The following is a 19919-nucleotide window of genomic DNA, read 5'->3' as shown; positions in this document are numbered from 1 at the left end:
ATAATCATTTTTGCTTACTTGTTCATTTGTCTCTGCTCTCCTGTGTCACCAGGTAACCTCAGAGCACAGAAATCTTATTGTGGCTAAAAATCAAATTGTTTATAAATGTTATTTGAATAGTTGTGAATTTCTGAAAATACATGTAGCAAACCAAATTTTTACATACTTTAAAAGCAATGTATCAAAACATGTTTATATATTTTCTGTTGTTCAAGGAACATGAATCCCACAGTATCGATTGCAGAATAATCCTCCCAGTCTAAATGTGCAGCTACTCAAAGAACAGTGAAATTATGAAGCAGGTTTCATAAACAGGAGAGCTAAATAATTTGGGAGGCCAAGTTAGAAGCTTGGAGGCTCCTTTTGAGCAGCAAAAACATGCAATGCTGGTTTATGCTCTTTTCAAATGGGGATTTAAAATTTATTCCCTGTAGGGTCTATCAGTTTTCATACTCACATGATGCCTAATCTGCTCAGAGCTTTGGGTGCCACCAGAATAAAAGTTGTAGTTACCTGAAAGGGTCTTTCCTTCGGACACAGGTTCAGGCAGGGATCAGTTTGAATAAGAAAAGTAAGTGAGCAAGGGCTCTGAGTAACTGAGATGCTTCAGTCCACTTCTTTTGAATCCCTGTTGCAATATGTATCACCTAATGTAAAGCTTCAGCACTTCAGGACATCATCTTTTCAAGGATATTAGTTCATTTTTCAGAGAAAGACAAATTGGAAAAGATGTCTTGCTCACGTATTTTTATGATCCAAGAAAGATTTCTTTAGATGAGTATAAAAATACTTAAAATTTGAAAATTGCCTTCAGTAGGAATCAATTCAGACATATTTTAAAAGAATTTGGTGTGATTTGGCTGTCAGAGAGGCAATGACACTGTGTTTCAGCCCTGGGGAGATCCCTTTATAACAGCTCACAGTACCAGCTCTTGGCATGGGCAGCTCAGGGACAGTTTCTTTTTCCAGGGTTTCCCCAGTCCCAGGTGTTCACCCTGCAAACATCAGCAGTGCAATATTCAAGTGACTCTTGTGCTCCTTTGTGGGCAGGGCACATTTTGCTTCCAGCTCCCATGCCAAGCTCCAGGAGCTGTGCCTGATCCTGGCATTCCTGAGAGCTGGACACCCGGCTGGGGACCGAGGGTCACACGTGCAGATACCAGCAGTGACTTCAGCATCAGCATTGGACAGGGACATTCCAAGACATGGGGTAGGAGCCCTGGAAGTTCTCCATCTTATGAGAATCACTGGAGAGAAATGAATTAAATGTGCTACAAGCCATGTATCCTGTGTGGCAGTTGGACAGACCTCTGTGAGCACAGGTAACAAACACAGCACTCATGGATCTTTCCCAGCTTTGCTGCTGGCTGTATCTTCCTTTTACTGGAGCTTCTCCCTCTCTTCCATCACATCATTAGGAATTTATTTTCATTCATAAGCATCAAAATGCTAATGAATTTTTATGAGTAATCTAGAAAGAGGAGTGATAGGACATGCAGCTAAGTCGTATAAAATCAGAAGAATTTACAGACTCCCTTCTGTTTGGTGGAAAACTGTAGTAGTAACAGGAGTTTTTAAAAGTGAATTTGTATTTTGACAAGTAGACTTGCATTTTAGTAAAATATTAGACAAAAGTGAACCAGGCGCTCTGAAAAAAGTCTGTCTGTAAAACAAGTGATGCTTCAGATTGAAATGGAAGGAGAACACATAGGAAATGAAACAGCTTCAAAAGATTTATATCTTTTTAGAATAGAGACATGAAAACCTCCCCTCAGAATAGGGAGACGTTGTTGCTTCTGTCAGCATGGCTCTAGTGACTGATCTGGGATAGGGGGATGTTCCTTTCTGGACACTTCATTACTGGCACTTCCAGAGAAAAGAGGAGTTCTGGGAAAAAAAATCACAGGTAAAAAAAGTTCACATGAAAAAATAGAAAAGGTGGAGTTTAGCATTAAAGAGAGGATGGAGTTGAGAAACAAGCCAAGTAGGACAAGGAAGCAGGGTAGGAGCTCAAGAAAGGAGCAGTTGCTGAGGGGACAAACAAAATGAACACAATAAATTGGATATAACTCAGAGTAATGGGATGAAACAGAGAAAGGGCATATTTGGGCTGAGTGACAGGAAAGACTTCTTGCCACAAGAGCTAATAGGTTGTGGCATAATATCCCATGAGAAATAGGGCAAGTGAGAAGTGGCAAGTGCTGGGCACATTTGGAGCTGCAGGAGCACTGACAGATAAATCAGCAGTGTCAGAGCCCACGCTGCTGTGCTGCACAGCCCCCTCTGAGCTCCCTGTGTGCTCCTGCTCTGCCCTGCCAGGCTCTGCCCGTTCCCAGGGAAGGGCACTCTGCCAGCAGCAGCATCTCTCTGACACCTGGGGGTGTCACCTGAAGCCAGCAGGGAAGGGTTAGAAAGGGCCTGGGCTCTGTCTGGGGGTGTGCAGCACTGGGGGAGCAGGGCAGGAGGAGCCCTGGGAGCTGTGGCTGTGAGCCAAGGTGCTCACATCAAGTCAATAAGGATGATTTATGGCAGGACTGTTCCTTTGCTCTTTGGGTCTGTTCTTTATGGCTCTACCAGGAGTTGGTGGAAAGTGTTATTGGGAGCCAAGGGAGCTTAAGGAGGCAGGGACTTGGGGTTTTTTTAGATGGGAGGAAGAGGAAACAGAGGAAGAATATATGAGTGAAACTCAAAAATAACTCTGCAGTTAAGGCACACTTACTGGGCTCGCTGGGCTAAAATTAACTGCTAGAAATTATACTTATCAACTAGCCAGTAGGAAATGACTGGCTGATTTTCTTAACTGCTTGGTGAGTTGGCACACAGATTTCCACTCATTTGAGGCCAGTTATTCCTTGGAAGAGAAATCTTTTGGTTGTCTAAAAATCTAAACGCAGTTCATATTAATTATGGAAAACACTTCCCTTTTGAGTATCTGACTTCTGTGAATAGCTTTTCTGTAGCTTGTAAAGTAAATACAATGTAGCTGTTTGCTTGACAGAAACTTAATGGAGAGAAAGTTACATGATTTAAATAAAAAGTAAGATATGTACTTCTGTGTGCAATGTCTGATCTCACAGGGGAAAATGTTGCCCATCTAAATCATATTACAGCTGCTTAATTATTTTTGTAGCTGTTCAAATAAATATTTTATTGTCAGAGTTATTAGGAGTTTTTTCTGTTATGCAGTCTGTTACAGTAGAATACATTCCTTATAGACTAGTAATAATCATGTTTATAGAGGATTGCCCATTTTTTCCCCATATGTGAAGTGCTTGCAACACTGGGGGGAAAAAAGAAGAAATTATTTCTTATTTACTAGTATATCATCATCATCATCACTGACAAAATCAAAATGATCAAATATGAACTGCCAAAAAACTATACAAAATTAGCAGCTTAGGAAGTAGAGAATAAGAAGATTTTACTTGCTTTATTGTAAACAGAGGACACTAAACCAGTTTTGTAGGAAAAGACAAGAGTGTAAGTTCTAAAATACTGGATCTGCTGCAGCAAAACCCCAGTCATTTGCAAACTGGGAGAATAGTGAGAGCATGGTAATTAAGTATAAAATTCTGGTATGTGCAAGTTCCAAGTGGATACCTTGGAAAAGGGTTCTGCCTGAGCTATTTTGTGCATATTCAAAAGCCAAGCCTGGAGGTTGTCTTCTGTTGGAAAAGTTTGTAAAAAGAAGGAATTACCCATCTGGAGATTGTCTGTATTTTTAAAATTGTACAAAGCAGCATAGCTCCAAAGGTAATAGCAAGAGATAAAGGTGAACTTTATTAAAGTCCCTCTAATTCTATGTCCTTACAGAAAATATGGTGTTCAGGTGCATTACCTGGGTAGTACTGGCTAGTGATATGTGATAATTGAGAACATAACACCTGAGAGTTTCAACTCCTGCTCTAGAAAGCCTCTTCCTTGTGCATGAGCAGTGAAATGCTCTTTTTCAAAGGTGTCCTACATGGTAAATAAAAATATTAAGGACTTTCTACTTTGACAGAATCCACAAGTGTCAGATGTACCCTTTATGTAAACATTTCTTTAATTTCTGTTGGTTCTCTTCTGTGTTTGTGTTTCTCCAGAATACAGCAGATAAAATTGCATTCCGGGCTGCAGGAGGACTGACTGCTCTGGAAAATGTTCTTCAGATGGTGACTTCTCCCACCAACCTGAATGCAGCTGCCAGGGTTCCCTTTAAGTGAGTTTGATGGGTCCTTCACCTGCACTTAGAGTCACTGGAATATTCATTTCATATCTGCTGCTTCACTGCTTCTTCTTTTCCTAGTCCTGTGTTGGACTTCAGAGCAAAAAACTGTGCTGTTCTCTATGCCATGGAAGGGGAGACATTTACACTCAGCCTCTGGTTTCCCAACTTGGTGGTTTTAGTTTGAGCTATGACATATTTGAGCAGCAGCTAATTGTGTAAAAAGAGAAGAGACAAAACTGTGTTTTAGCAGAGCAGGAGATCATATCTTTTGAAGTTAGTCTGCAGAGATCTCTAGTGGGAAGCAGGGGAATTTTTTAAAGGGTTGTAATTTGCAGGAATTTGTCTGCTTTTAAAATGAAATAGTTGTAAGGTACTGTTAGCTGAAAGGGCGCCTACAAACAGGTAAATCAAAATTCTTGTGGATTAGAGAAATTCCTCTTTACAGAACAGAAGAATGGAAGGGTTTAAATGCCTAATCCCTAAAAAAGAAGGTGGTGACTCAGCAGAATTCCTGCAAAGCCTGGTACCTCCAAAGCATGCTCTTTTCCCTAATCTCTAACTGTAGGTTTTTTACAGTCAAGAGCACAGAGGTGCTTTCAGAGCACAGCTAGGCATGGTTTTAGTGCAAGCCCAGGATATCCTGTGTGTACCATTGTCATTGTTTGTTTGTAGATATTTTGGAATATTAGTGTAGTTGTAATTTAGGCACTGCTGTGATTTAGTGTGAGAGTTTGGATGAAAACTGGCTGATAATAGGTTATGGGACATACATCAGTGTGAAGTGCTAGGAAAGACCACTAAGAAAAAAACGTTTTTAGGTATCTTGATTTTGCACTTCTAATAGAATAAATAAAATTCCTGCCTTTGCAGTTGTGCCAAATGCACTTGCTGCAGGTCCAGCCAGCTCCACTGGTGAGCAATCCTGAGCTGGGCACATGGGGAGCAGCTCAGGGACAGCCCTGGGGCTTCTTCATCTGTGGAGTCTCTAATTTTGAGTGATCTCATCAGTGTGGGATAAACTTCACTAGGGACAGGATTGCAGTGTATGCCCACATAAAGCCTAGTTTGAATTGAGCTTTAAACTCTTAGAATGTGCACAACCCATACATCCTTGATTTTTGTTCTTTCCTTTTAAGAATAGTCTTGTTTTGGTTACCTGTGTTGAGAAGGTTTGAGAACATTGTGTTTACACTACTGAAAACATTGTGTTTGAAGTTTGTGAGGCAGTTTGAGGATGTATTAGGTCTCAAAGGAGTTTGTGTGCTGATAAATAAAGCCCCATGTCAGCCACATTTGTGTAACAGAAGTCACACCCAAACAGTTGATCAGAGGATCTCCTTTCTCTGACAGTCACTGTCTGTCTCACAGCCCTTTCAGACCACTGATCACTCAGATTCCTGAGGCTGTTCATGACTGAATTATAAAAAGAGTTTTTGCATCCTTGAAAAAGTCTCTAAACATTGTTTTAGTAACACAGAGTTTCCACTAGCTGTATTTCCAAAGGAAGTATGGGGGCAGAAAGGAGATTAATATAAACTATTCTGGTGGCATTGTGTGTTAAAAACATCTTCTGAAGAACTTAGCTCCACTCCTGAAATACAGCATTTCATTCAACTTCACAGCAAATTGCAGTCTCCAGTTTGCAGGCACCTGAAAGTATAGAAATTGGGAAGTTATCCATCAGCTTGCACGTAATTTGACACAGGATCCTGCTCTCTAAAGCAAACTGCTCTTGCAGGCTTGGTCTGTGAGTCTGGCTTAGGGAGTCTGGAGTCAGCTGAAAGTGGCCCAGGGATCTTGGTCTTGCTGCATGGGATGCAGAGGCTCCTCTCTTGGTATTTCTGTGGCCTTTTTGGTGGGGAAGAATGTTCTGTGCAGAATCTGCACCCCAGCTGTTGAGAGCAACAATAGTTCCAGAGGGTGAGACTTGCTGTGAGCAGTTTGAACAGGCACAAACCATATTCACAGGTATTGCTGTGGTCTCACTGAAGGATTGAAGAAGATTTTCACCTACAGAGTGTTCGAGGGAGGTTCAAAACCAAGGGCAATCCCAGAACACGTTTAATTCTTTAAATGAGGAAGAAAATTCAGATCACATTTCTCATTTAATGTTGAAACAAGTTTGAAGTTACTTTTCTTTCTTTTGTGCAAATGTCATTTACATCCTGATTTCTTGAACTTTGAATCTAGTGAAGGAGCAGTTTTCTCTGGCAATTTTCTCTGTTTAAAGACAAAGCAAAGCCCTGTGGAGAGAAGTTGAATGAAGATGTTTCATGAATTGCCCTCCAGTCTTCCCCAAGCCAAATATGCTTTGCTAAAGGACACTGCTGTACTTCAGATTGTTTGTGGGTTCCTGCAATGTTTAACCATTTGTACTCATCTTAAATTGGGAATTTGTCTGTTGCTTTGTGATGAGGATAAGCTATTTACAAGTAGGTGAGGAGATTACATGGGCTATTATCTACATCTCTCTTTCCCCAAAATCCTGGCTGTATGGTGCAGCTCAGAACTTTAATCCCATGTCTACAAGCTAAAGCTTTATTATCAGAAGATTTAACAATATGCCTGTTGTTTTGTACCTCTGTCCAGCTCAGTAGTCAGAGCAGCAGGGTGGGAAATGCTGTGAGGAGGACGTGACATTTATTAGACAGATGATATATTTGGTGTTGGGGCAATTTTCCTCCCCTTCAAATAAATCACTGGAAAAGGGGAAGAGAAAACAGTGGGTTATAGTAAGTTTTATTTTTGGTGTTAACATAAAAATTAATATCCAGCCATATTATTTCTCAGAGCAGCATTTTGTAGTGTTCCAGGATTTGTCCACTTTTCCACAAAACAAGACACAGTCAGCAGAATTTGTAAAGATTTCAGAGCCCTATGATATTCTTCTTGAACAGAAAAGCAAATGGGAGCTGCACAACAAAACAATTGAATGCCCTCAGATGAGGAGCAGGAGATGAGTCTCCTCCCCTGGGTTGCCTTGCAATGTGCAGCTCATTTACCATGACATGTTGGTAACAAACCTGCTAACAAATGAGGCTTGTAGGGTTTGTTTAATTAACATTTGGGAGATGCTTTGACTTCCTTGAGTGGCAAGTATTTTAAAAGAGAAATTGGCAGTAATTGTGTAAGGGACAAAGTTGGACCTTTACAAGTTAAGATGGGATTGAAGTCAAGTTTAATATATCTTCTATTCTCATACACTTTCTTGCATCATATATTTAAAGCAAATATAATCAGGGTAAAAAAGCCCAAACCATAATTACATACATAAAAAGAAGAAATTAGTGTCCCCATAATATTTTGGATAGCATTGATACAAATGACATTTTTCAGTAAGAACTATTTTGGGCTAAGAGCTGGATTTATATCTTGTTCTCTGTAATTTTTACTTGTGTTTAGGAACATACACTTCTTAAGCTGTAGTGTTGCTGTTCATGCAGTTTTATTGTTGTTTCAGTCCATATTCTTACCTTGATGGTTCCTTACCCATTCCACTCTACAGCCAGTCTGTGCACCACTTCTCAGTCATATTTCTTTGGAACTCAGCAGGTAATTACCAATACTGATCCCCTTCCCCATCAGACTGCTGCATAATATTCAAACTGGTTAAAAATGAGCAGTTTTTACTGAATTAACACATCCTAAATTTGATGGTGTTTAGAGTTGTATTATTGCACTGCCAGACTGAGCTTTTAGGGTTATTCATTGATAATCAAGGTACGTTCGTTTGTAACATCAGAAGTTGTAAGAATAGGGAAGAGCTTTACACATGAAACAGGTAAATTGTTGTATGTTGATGATGCCCTGGTTTTTGTGGAGCATAAGCTGAGTTATTGCCTCTCTATCCTGGTGCACTATCGAGGATTAGTTTTCCATGGTTGCATACTGTTAATGCCTCAGTATTTTTAATAAAAGTTAAAAGTTTGTCAACTTGTTTGTATCAGGCAAATTGAGGAAATGAAGATGGAGCTAACATTAAAAAATAATCACATGCAGGCAAACTGTTGAGCTCTAGCTTTATTGAAAGGAATTCTCCTCTCCTCCTTCATATTCATGTAGAATAAACATAACATGCAGATGCGTATTTTTGTCTAGTTTAAAGACAGATTTCTTTTTTGGCTCCAAGCTTGTGTACCATAAGGAGGCTTTTATAATTGGATTTACTCTGGAGGAAAGCCTTGCATCCGAGGGCAGCCTGGCCGTGGGCTGGAGTGAACGTGCAGGGCCAGGGCTGAAAGCTGATTTGTGGCTGTGATACAAAGTTTAGAGCAGGAGCTGTAATCAATAACCACCTGCTTTGCAGAGCCTCCTGCTGCAGCCCTTCAGCTGCCTCTGGCATCTCTGGAGGTGACGCCTTTGCAATTCAGAGCAGCTCTTTCCCTCCAAAAGGGAAGAGGAGGGTGGGAAGTGCATTGGGTTTTCCATCCCAGTGAGGGAAGGTGTGCTTGGATAAAGTTGTGGCTCTGCCGCTCGCAGCCCCTCGCTTGTCTCAGCAGCCTTGTGCAGAAATGGTGACAGTTGACAGCTGTTGTTCTCTTAATAAGATTAAAGGAAAGAAATTAGTTGTGCTGTCTCTAATCTGCCATTTAGCACTGCCAACCACCTGGGGACACTTCTGTGTGACACTTGTGGTGCTGGATTGCAGTCGGGCCGTGCAGCCGCGGCAGAGCTGAGCGCGCCGTGATCAGAACGTGCTCAGACGAGCTGCTGGTAGCAAGCCTGTGGTATCAGTTAAGGGAACCCTCTTTATTGCTGTGAAAAATTCATTTGACATCCATTTGCTTCCAGCACCTTTTCAAATGCATTCTCAGAGTCTCTGGAAGCAGCAGTACTCTTTGTGACGTGAGGGTCACTTGGGAAACACAAAAGCCTGATGCAGTCGAACGGTGGAATTTGGTCTTGAGATGGAGTGAGAAGTTTCTGTGTTTTCAAGTGTAAAATAAATTATCCTCTTAGGAATTAGGAATCCCATATATCAAAAAGCATTTATTGCAGTGAATTAACTAAATCACCTCAGATCTCTGAAATGCTGTCAGAATTAACCTACAAGTTCATATTTGACACTTTGGATGAATTATGATGTTTATATTTAAATAGAATTGATCTTTATTTTAGAATAGCTGATAAAATGACAGAAGCTGATTTAAAGCATCTTCTCAACAGAAAATAGATACTACCAATGTAGTTTCTTCTCTCTCCCCCTCTAAACATACCTACACAAGGGAATAATCTTCATGAACGATAGAAGGAGGTGCCAAATAAAAATAATTTTCAGCATTACTGAGAGAAGGGAACTAAATCCCCTTATATGTCTGGAGAGGAAGAGAGAATAGTGTTGAAGACAGATTTGTAAAAATGCATGTGAAGCATCCTGCTTCAATTATCTCTTGGATTTTCATCTATTTCACCTAATTTTTACCTTGTAGGGTAAAAATTAGGTGAAATAGATGAAAATTAACCTGCCTTTGGTCAATAAGTAATTATTTAATATTGTTTTCACATCTTGTAAGCTGAAGATTGAAATTGATTTAATTAGGCAGTAGAATAAAATTAATTACCAGTACAGTTAAATTAATATAACTAATAATATGGTGAGACTCACAAAAGGAAGGAAAGTATAAATGTTCATTCACTTATTTTCTAAGTTCTCCAGCTGAAGAGAAGACAATCCAGCCATACAAATGAAAAAAATTTTACTCCATTTTTTCTGGACTCTGAGCATTTCCAGCTTTCCTTTGCTTGAGGAATGCAATGGATGTGAGAGGCTTCCAGTTCAGCTCTGGGGAGCCAGACTGAGTGACCAGATGCCACAGCAATGAGCCCAGCATCAGCAAAGCCCCAGTCCTTATTGTGTAAATCATTTTGTTGTTCCAAAGAGTATTTTAGGAGAAAGTTAAAGCCTAAAACTCAACTCCAGAAGTATTCTGAATTAGTCTGCAGCTTGTTCTGTTAAATGCCAGCTTTGATGGTTTCAGTGCAGTAACTTGGTGTTTGTTGCAGCCCCACTTTTGTATGACCTTTCAGCAGTGCTCATAATTTATTTTCTTCTTTGGAGCTTATTTGAACTTAGTCACATTTTTTCATATGTTGAGAAAAACTCAACAAAGTGAAAGTTCTTTTTATTTTGGTTTACTTTAGAGAAACAGTTTGAATGTCTAGCCATCTGTATTTATATTGGATGTATTCATGATGCATTTGTGTTGTGTGTCTGTGTGTGTGTTTGTGAAGTAACAGTGAAGCCTTTAGTGATGTGCAAAGCTCAAGAAACAAACTTTGTGTTTATTCTGAAGTGGGGTTCTTTTTGGTAATATTAATCTTCTCTGAGAGAATATTCTCCAGGACTGGTCCCAGCTTCCCTGCAAGGCCTGTTTTGAGGAGAGCACTTCAGTTGGAGCAGATGGAAATCACTGCCTGTGGTGCAGAGAGCAGTTGTGCATGTGCTTCTGTTTTGTGTTGTTCCCCTTGCAAAGCTGTGCCCTCTCCCCCAGCCACAGGGGGGTCTCCCCAGTGCTGCTGGAGCTGCACATCAGCACTGCAGGCTGTGTGACAAGAGGGGACAGTGGAGCTGCACGTCAGCACTGCAGGCTGTGTGCCAAGAGGGGACAGTGGAGCTGCACATCAGCACTGCAGGCTGTGTGAGAGGGGACAGTGGAGCTGCACATCAGCACTGCAGACTGTGTGAGAGGGGACAGTGGAGCTGCACATCAGCACTGCAGACTGTGTGAGAGGGGACAGTGGAGCTGCACATCAGCACTGCAGGCTGTGTGAGGAGAGGGGACAGTAGAGCTGCACATCAGCACTGCAGGCTCTGTGAGAGGGGACAGTGGAGCTGCACATCAGCACTGCAGGCTGTGTGAGAGGGGACAGTGGAGCTGCACATCAGCACTGCAGGCTGTGTGACAAGAGGGGACAGTGGAGCTGCACATCAGCACTGCAGGCTGTGTGAGAGGGGACAGTGGAGCTGCACATCAGCACTGCAGGCTGTGTGACAAGTGGGGACAGTGGAGCTGCACATCAGCACTGCAGGCTGTGTGACAAGAGGGGACAATGTGGCTCCAGAGCACCTGGGCCAGGCCCTGCAGCTGCTGGGTTTGCCAGCTCCCAGGGCATCCTGTCCCTTGTGCTGAGCACAGGCCCTGTGAGCTGGGAACTGCTGTCAGGTACTTCACACAGGGCTTGAGGGTCCTGCCAGGAAAGGGTTCAGCGTGTTCTATAGCTGTAAGCCACACACAGAGAAATGTTTCCTATCCAAATGTGAAATTGGCTGATATTCTGTATCAGTTTTGGTCAGAGTTTTGAATACAGGAGAGTCCAGTACCTATAGAGTGTGTGGCCTCTGATAAGTGTGGCTTTACTGTTTTAAAGTTATTGAATTGATTTCATTTAATGTATTATTTCTGTTTGGAATCCCAAGTTAAAGAAAATAAATGTGAATTCCTGCAAGCTTATTTTTTGATGCTGCCATTTATTTGCTTTTAGTTCTTTGAAGTAAGTAAAATTCTAATTTTTCTTCCCTTCTGACTTTTTAGGTCACTGTGCAGTACAGTAAATGTTTACAGCCTCACCTGCAGCAACTGCATAGAAAACTGCACCTATGTTCTCTTTAGTAATAAGATCACTTTTCTGATGGACCTGTTGATACACCAGTTTACGGTAGGTAAAATAACTTCTTGAATTGGTAAATTTTTGCATGCTTCACAAACATGTTAAAGAACACCAGGAGGTAAATAAGAATAAAGGCTTGAAAGATTAAAATTCATTTGTTGTTTGTATTTGGTGGCTGTATCTACTGTACTCTGTAGATAGATGTATCTGATTTGATAGATCTATCAAATACATCTGAAATTGATGTATTTGCTTCTACTAATGACTTCTGCAAAAGCATGTGCACCAGGAACCCTGTGAGTGGATATTCTATCTCTTTCTGAGGTTGTTTTCTTTAATTCACCCTATAGGAATATTTAGAGTACAGACCACAAAGAGTTGTGACTGTGTGTTTGATTCTTACTTGTTTCAGTGTCATGAATCTAAGTCAGGTCAATACATTGCCAGAGTCTGATTTGCTGAAGTGCTTAAATAGGACTCTTTAGCATTGAAAGTTTGAATTTTCCAATGTTTCATTTAATTTGAAATGTCATTAAATATTTTATTTGAAAGCTCATTTTTAATTCATAGTGACCTGCTCATCATAAGATATTTAGTCCTGGTTTTTTACTTATAAATTGTGTGTATGTATTTTCATGAGCCAAGCAGTTTGTTAATTGAAAAGTTATGTACATACTTTGAATAATTTAGGGGACGCTGTTAGAATCAACAAGCCGTAGGGCTGTTGATGAACACTTTAAAAGGATGGTCCGAGGTCTGTGGCACAAAGCGAGCCCGAGTGCCCTGCCGGGGGGTGTCAGGTGTCGCTGGAAGGGGCGGGGCAGCCGGACAATAATTGAGAATAAACCCCCGGACAGATTTCCGGGGCCCAGACAGCACTCTGGAGATTAAGTTAAAAAAAAAAAAAAAAAAAAAAAAAAAAAAAATTAAAAAGAACAGATTTGAAGTTATAAAATTAGGAGAGATGAGTCAGAATCAAGAGTTAAGGGTGACAATCAAGAATAAGGCTTGGGAATACTGTGCCAATTTACCTCCCCTGCCTCAGCCTGTAGAGGAAGCTGTAAGACCTACTGCTTCTCCTAAAGCCACCTATTTTTCTCCTTCAAGGAGAGCACAGAGTAAAGCAAGGAAAATATCAATAGTGAGAGTAATAAAAGTGAGAGCAGAAAACACCACCTGCTTTTGCTGAGGGTGGCACCAACCATGTCAGGAATTGTTAATGCTCCCCTTTAACACGGGGCATGTAAAGAAAGAATTTAAAAAGTTGAATGATTGCAAAAAGAAAGAGAGCTTGAGAAGTTAGATGAGAAAGGATTAAGAGAAAAAAGGAGAGTGCAAAAATTGTTAAAAGAACACAAAAAGTTTATGTGAGAAAAAATAAAGAAACTAAGTTAAGTTAATTAATTAGGGAAATGAATTTGACACGGTACCAGTTAAAGTTATTTAGAATAAGCACATGAACATAGAGCAAAGAAATGTAACCATACCAGACCCAAGAGCACCTGGGGCTAACCCAGCTTGAGAGAAAAGGTACCTTTCTGTTTGTGTTGTCCTGTTGTAAATAAAGGTGAGTGAAGCAGTTTTGCTGTAAGGGAGCTCTGCAGGGCAGGCTGGGGAATCCCCCAGCCCCTCCCCTGCCAGCTGAGCTGCCAGAGCCTGCCTGCACAGCAGGGCACAGCGACCTGCAGCTCCTGGAGGAGCACAGAGGGCATTTCTTAGGCACAGCTGGCCACCTAGAGCTCAGAGATGCTGCAGAAGGAAAATTTACTGCACTTAGAGCTCTTTTCAGTCTGTTGCCAAATACTGCCCTTGAATTGCAGCAAAACTGTAATTAAAGCTTAATGTTTCCCATGGTCCACAGTGGACTTTTCTTTCCTATACAGAAAGTCTCTTATGTTCTCTTCATGCAGAATTGGCCCTTAAACTGGGATATCTTCATAGTTCCATGAAGTGCATAGTTGAGTACAAAACCCAAAAACAGTGCTGCTTTTCTACCCCTGATTTTTCTCTCTTGAAAATATAATAAATCAGATCAAGTTTGAATTTTTTTTCCTTTTTTTTTTTTTTTTTTTAACAAAAAAAGAAATGTACAAACTGAGAGCAGCTCTGAATACCAAAATACTAAAATATACCCCCAGAGACTTTTAACTGCCTCCACTTTTCCTCTTTGGATGAGCCATGTGATGCAGCCTTTGCCTATGTCATGTGTATTTCCACTTACTGTTGGAAAATAAAACCCAAAGTAATACCAGGAGTAATAAATGAGAATGTATTTTTGCAAGGTTTTAACAAATTATTAAACAAGTACACCAATATTTGCTGAACACAGAAACAGTACTGTTTTGAGAAGCATTTCAATATAATCTTGAATGCATCCAGTATGAACCTTATTTCCAGCCAGTTTCATGTGCATTTAGTTTTGGTTTGGGTTTTGTGTGTGTGTGTGTGATCCAGCCTGTCCAGGTTAATAGTTTGAAGGATCCTGGTCAGACCTTTCTTTGCCTCCTGCCTTAAGGCACTGGTAGGAAACCTTCTGTAGCCTGAGTGACCCTGTTCCCTTCCTCAGCCTCCTTAGCTCTGGTAATGCCTCAGCCAGTGTCTGATGAGGACAGCAGGGGTGCTTCCTCATTGCCATGGCTGATGGATCAAACCTTCCCACCTACATTCCTACAGCTCTTCTGCTGGACTTGGAGCTTTATTCACTGCTGCCTCTGCTCTTCTTTGTCTACTGTAGCCAGGGGATAGTTGTACAATAATTGTAGCTTTTCTGGTTGTCTGTTTTGGGGGGTTTCTTACCAACAAAACCAAGTAATTAATGGAGCTGTAGGCATGTAAGGATCATTTCACACTTTGGGGGTTTTATTTCCAGTCAAGTGACAGCTGTCATGTCCTTTCCCCAGAGAACCCAAAGAAGCCATACACCTAAACCATACCTGTCTGTGGGTTACCATGAAGATCCCTGTGATAATTTTTTAAGCCAATCTTTAATAGTATCTGAAAATTCGAAGTCAGACATCATTAGTGAATGTGCAATGAATGTTAGGTGAGCTAGCCATCAAACCCAGCTGCTGGTTACTTTTTTCTTCTCCAAAATACAGTGCTTAAATTTGGACCATATTTTAGGTTAGTGGCCTATGAAGTTTTGCTGGGTTTAAGATAATCTGGCTATCTAGTCACAGGACAGTAATTTTTCTCCTCCACTTCTTGCCTGGAATGTGCTGCCATTTAATTGGGGTTCTTCAGAATGACAGTATACATCCTATTGCAGTGTCCTCACCAGCTGTGGCCAGTTTTTTTAGTCTTCTGTGCTCCATCAAATAAGGCAGCTCCATGTTAGCACTGATGATGACAAGAGCTGTGAAATCCAAGGTACATCTGTGCTGCTGGGCTTTTGCAGTCCATTTTGAATTACATCTGTCTCCACAGGGTTCAGCTGAGTGGCACTGACAGTTCCCTCAGTCCCCAATAACAACTGTCCTGGGGTGACTTTATGATGCTCCTATCCCCATTGCTCTGCCCAGAACAAAGTTTTGCACCTTTAAGGCAGGTTCTGAGAGCAGAGGGGGGAGAGAAGCAGTGCACAGTTGGTTTTCAGACACTGCCCTCACTCCTCCACATTCCTGCTCCTGGACTGCATTGTCTGTGGATGGACAGACAGCAGGACAGAGCTCTCCTTTCTTTTAGTTAGTTTAGCTAGCTGAGGCAGAGAAGTTCCCTGCACTGTGGTTTTTCTTTTTCTTTGGAGCTGTTTAAAGCTGCTCTGGACTGAACACCTGAAGGGCACCCACAGCTCTCACCTGTGGCCATGGGGACTGGGCTGCAGCATTTCCAGCACCAGAGGGACTGATCAGAGACTGAGTGAGCTGAGCTGCTGCCCACAGGGGCACTTGCTGAGTGTGTCCTCTCTTCAGAGCAGCAAGAAGTTTTATTGTTTAACATTGCTCCTTTTTTGTGTGTGCTGGTGAATGCTTTGCCTGTTAAATAAACAGGTTTTTCCACTTTTCTCCAAGGAAATCTCTTCCCAAACCAGATGGGGGAGGAGCCACTTGAATTTGCTTTCCAGGGGAAACCCTTTTAGAGGTTTTCTCCCAAATTTTCCCTAAACCAGGACACAAGCCCATGTGGAGAGTAGTAAATCCTGAAAACAGAGCTGGAGTAGACGAGGTCATGACATGCTGACGTGTTTAGGGGTGGGGAATTTAGAATTGAAACCTTCACCTGCACCATCTCAAGGCCATGCCCTTCCTGAGCCATTTCCCTTTCTTTGGTTCACTAGTTACTCCTCAGAGAGTCTGACATCCTCCTGAGACTTCTGAGGTGTACTTTTCAGTGTTTTTGAGGCAAGCCCAATGACTACACATGCAAAAAGCACAAAATCACTCTTGATAATGGGAGAATTATATGAAATAATTGACCAAAATGAAGATAAATCGTGTGCTTCTAAATGTCTGAAGTCTTTCCAGTTGAGTTTACTAACCCTACATTTGAAGTTCTTCATGGCTGTGGAGGACTGTGCCTTTTATGAAATAAAAATATGAATGAGTTGTCAGTGCTGGTCCTCTGCATTGCTAACTGGAAATTGTTTGGTGTTTTTTGTTAGCACAGAAGGAGAATGTGCTCTGATCTGCAGAGGTATTTTGGTGATGTGAGTCAGAACAGAGGAGCATTTTCAGCTATATTAAATGTGTGCCTAAGTGCTTTACTGGATTGGGGCCATATTCTGCTGCATCTTACAGGATTAAGCCCAAGATGCTGGGCAGAGCTGAAGAGCTTAGGGCAGCATGGAAACCCCTGCTCAGGGTGAATTCTCCAAGGAATAGTTTATGACTTGTGTGGAGTCTGTACCAGAGCTGAGAGTCAGGTCACCAGAGTGTTCCAATTCAAGAACCAACTTAAAGCAGGACTCTTGATTAGGTCCAGCAAGGTCAAGCCATCAGGAAAGCTAAAATAGCATTGAGGTGTTGGATGTTCAGATATTTGGACAGTAGTTCCACATTTCCTGATTTTCCATTGTGATTTTAAAATGTTTCAGACCAATTGCTCAGCAAATCAATTTAAGGGTGTAATCACACCTGTAGATTTGTGTCACAGAAACTGTTAAACTCAGGAATGTGGAGTGTTGTTACATTTCCTCATTCAAAGCTCATGTTCAACAGAGTTTCTCTGAATGTTATTAACTCCTTGTGTAATTGACACAAAGAAACCAGAGCTTGAAAGCTTTCATTATTACACTATTAAATCTTAAGATTTCTTACCCCCTTGCTTGATATAATAATCAACAAGCAAGCACCCCTATTAATTTTGCTTCTGCAAGCACACCAATTAATTTTGAACATAAATCTCAACACACTTTCACACTATCCCATTAATTATTTCTTCAGTAAAAGAGCTGATCTGTTGTCACTCATTTGAGTTAGTGTAAAAGGAGAATCTTCAAGGAATTCAGTTCAAATTTACCTTTTTCTGTCAAGCAGTGTTTCCTTCTATCTGTTGTTTGACATAACACTGTGTAAAAAACCACATTTGTTCTCACTTTATATTAATTAATGCACTCACATTTTCCAAAAAAATTAAACATGAAATAAGCTCTGCAGTAAATTACTCTAGTAAGTGCCAGATCTATTTATTTTACAAATTAGGAAGAGCAGTTTTATTTCAAAGCATGAACTTTCATAGCTAAGGACTATCCATTTAGAAAATCTATTTCTCCTATGTACATTGAAGTGGAAGACAAAAGCAGACATTATGCACTCATAGTACTGCTCATTACAGCAAAGCAAAGGCTCTGCTGCAAGATATTATTAACTCTTTTCATAAATAGCACAAATATTTTTTTTAATCTAAGGTGAAATAAAGCAGTAAGTACCATTTGTTAGCAGTTTTTAAAGCTTGATGTTCCAAGCACAAAACCACATTTAGGTTGGTTTACACATGGCAGTGCTCAGTCCCTCTGTTTCAGTGAGCAGTTGGTGTCATTAGGCGTGAATTATTTTAATTATTACCAACAAACAGTACTGCAGCAACGGAGCATTGCTTTTCCTTTTGAACTTGAATAAGCAGCTAAAGACTTCTCACTTGCTCTCTTGGCTCAGCACCAGAAACACACCATTACAATGAGTTTTAAGTACCAGCACAAGGCTCAGAGCTAATGAATAATAAAGAAATGTGCATGTTGTTCTTTGTCACCAAGTGTCACCAAATCCCTCCTGATACCTCTAGCAGGAGGAATGCTTTTCTCTGGCCACGCTTGCATCTACTGAGTGTGAATGATTTTAACTGGGAGGAAAATGGCATTCCAGCCAGTATTGATCCCTGCTGCCTGTGTCAGCCCTCGGGCTGTGGCAGAGCAGGGGGATGTGGGTTTGGCCCAGCAGCATCAGCCATGGGGGTGTTCCAGGAGCCCCAGCCCTGACTGCTGCCAGCCTCTGCCAGGAGCACTGCAGGACTTCACACACACTCCACTTACTGTTTGATGGTAACAGGGCAGGATTTCAGCTGCATTCATTCCCTTGGACTGCAGAAATGGAAAAACGAAATGAATTTTTTAAAAATTATGCTCTCCATGAGTCATAATCTCCTTCCAGATCTGTATCCTGCATGTAGATTTGTCTTCAGATTTACATGATGTACAGCTCAACTTCACCTTTTTAGGAGTGGGATCTAGTTAAATGATTTAGAAAAATGAGATTCCTCTGAGGTCTGCTCAGAGAGAACTGGGTGTTGTGCTTCTGACATGATTGGCAGGTGGGTGACCTCTGAAGGAGGAGTGCAGTGGTCACTGGTGGTGTTTCATGCATAAGAACACAGTCCTACTAATGGCATACTCTGCTGCTGCCAGGCTTCCTTGCTTCTCAGACATGGCATTCTTTTGATTTATTCTGGTCCAGCTTGGATTGTGTGCTTTACCTTACCTTGTACCTGAAATGGTGTCATGTCCATCAGCACTGCTAGAATGTTACTTTATTGTTACTGTCATTGTAGGCCTGTACAAATTTGTACATGTTTCTCTAGAAATTTTGGTTAGTTTTACTGAATTCTGGGTGTTTGTGTTTTTTTCTCTTTACTTAGGTTAGTGTTCCAGATGACCATAATGCTACTGCAGGCAGAAGTGTAAATAAGCAGGTATTTGAAGGTTTAACAACAGGACTTCTGAGGGTAACTGCTGTGATTTTCAGATGTCTCATCTCCAGCTTCCCAGATGGAAACAACCACTCTACTGCACTGAAGATGTTACAGGAAGTGAAAAGTAAATCCTCACAAGTGGAAGCCTTCAGCAGCAGAGTCCAAGACCTAATCAGGTTTAAAAAAAGATGATGAAACTTTTCTAAATATTCCTCATGAGAGAGAAAGCAAATTGCATTGATTTAAGAGAGGAGCAAACTGCTTTAACCTTGATGCAGTGAGAGTAGTTTGTGTGGGTAGTCAGGACGACTACTGAAATCCTATATTCTCAATCAAAAACGTTCTTCATTAAACTGCAGACAAAGAAATACAGAAATCTAAGATTCTTTTATTTTTGGACTTGTTTTTTATGTTCTTTCCATCAGTTTTTTCTCCTGATTACATAGGAGCTAGCTTCCATATGTTTTTCTCTCTGTTCTCTATGCCAGCTGTGTGTGCCCATTGCCTGTGGTCTCTCATGTCATACATGCATTCATATAAGCTGGTCAAAAAAAATACATTTCCTGTTATAAAAATCACCCAGTCATTCCTAGAATCTGATCTTATCATGTAGCTGCATTTTAATAGCTGAACCTAAATATATTAGTGCACACATAATTAATACATATTTTAAATAGATGAAACTAATATATATCCAGCAGTATACTAGACTTGCTAAAAGTGTACAGTTTCACTGGTAAACTACAGAAATAGTTACCAATAAATTATCACATAAATAGTCACCAGTGTCTTCAGCCCTCTGAAGAAATGAAGTTCTTTATATGCTACTGAAAACATGTCACCGTGAGCCTTCAGACATTTCAGTCTGGTGCGATGCTGATGGAGACAAAGAGGACATCTGGAGGAGAAAAGCAAAACAAGTAGTTGTCATAGATACCAGTGACCTCTAAAACTTCTGTGTTCTCATGTAACTCTCCTT

General features: G+C 40.9%; 1 protein-coding gene across 2 annotated transcripts in view; it reads left to right on the top strand.

Annotated features, from left to right (window-relative positions):
• The window catches only part of SCAPER (S-phase cyclin A associated protein in the ER), a 139475-nt gene that overhangs the window by 83413 nt on the left and 36143 nt on the right, over positions 1-19919 (top strand). For both annotated transcript variants that reach the window (XM_059857897.1, XM_059857896.1), the window contains exons 24-26: positions 4086-4201; positions 11743-11866; positions 18887-19116. In XM_059857897.1, the coding sequence (XP_059713880.1) occupies positions 4086-4201; positions 11743-11866; positions 18887-19116 (470 nt within the window). The remainder of the gene's footprint in view (positions 1-4085; positions 4202-11742; positions 11867-18886; positions 19117-19919) is intronic.

Source organism: Haemorhous mexicanus, chromosome 13 (assembly GCF_027477595.1).
Source record: "Haemorhous mexicanus isolate bHaeMex1 chromosome 13, bHaeMex1.pri, whole genome shotgun sequence".
Classification (NCBI taxonomy): Eukaryota; Metazoa; Chordata; class Aves; order Passeriformes; family Fringillidae; genus Haemorhous; species Haemorhous mexicanus.
Note: the sequence above shows the minus strand (reverse complement) of the source record. Positions and strands in the feature narration are given on the sequence as shown.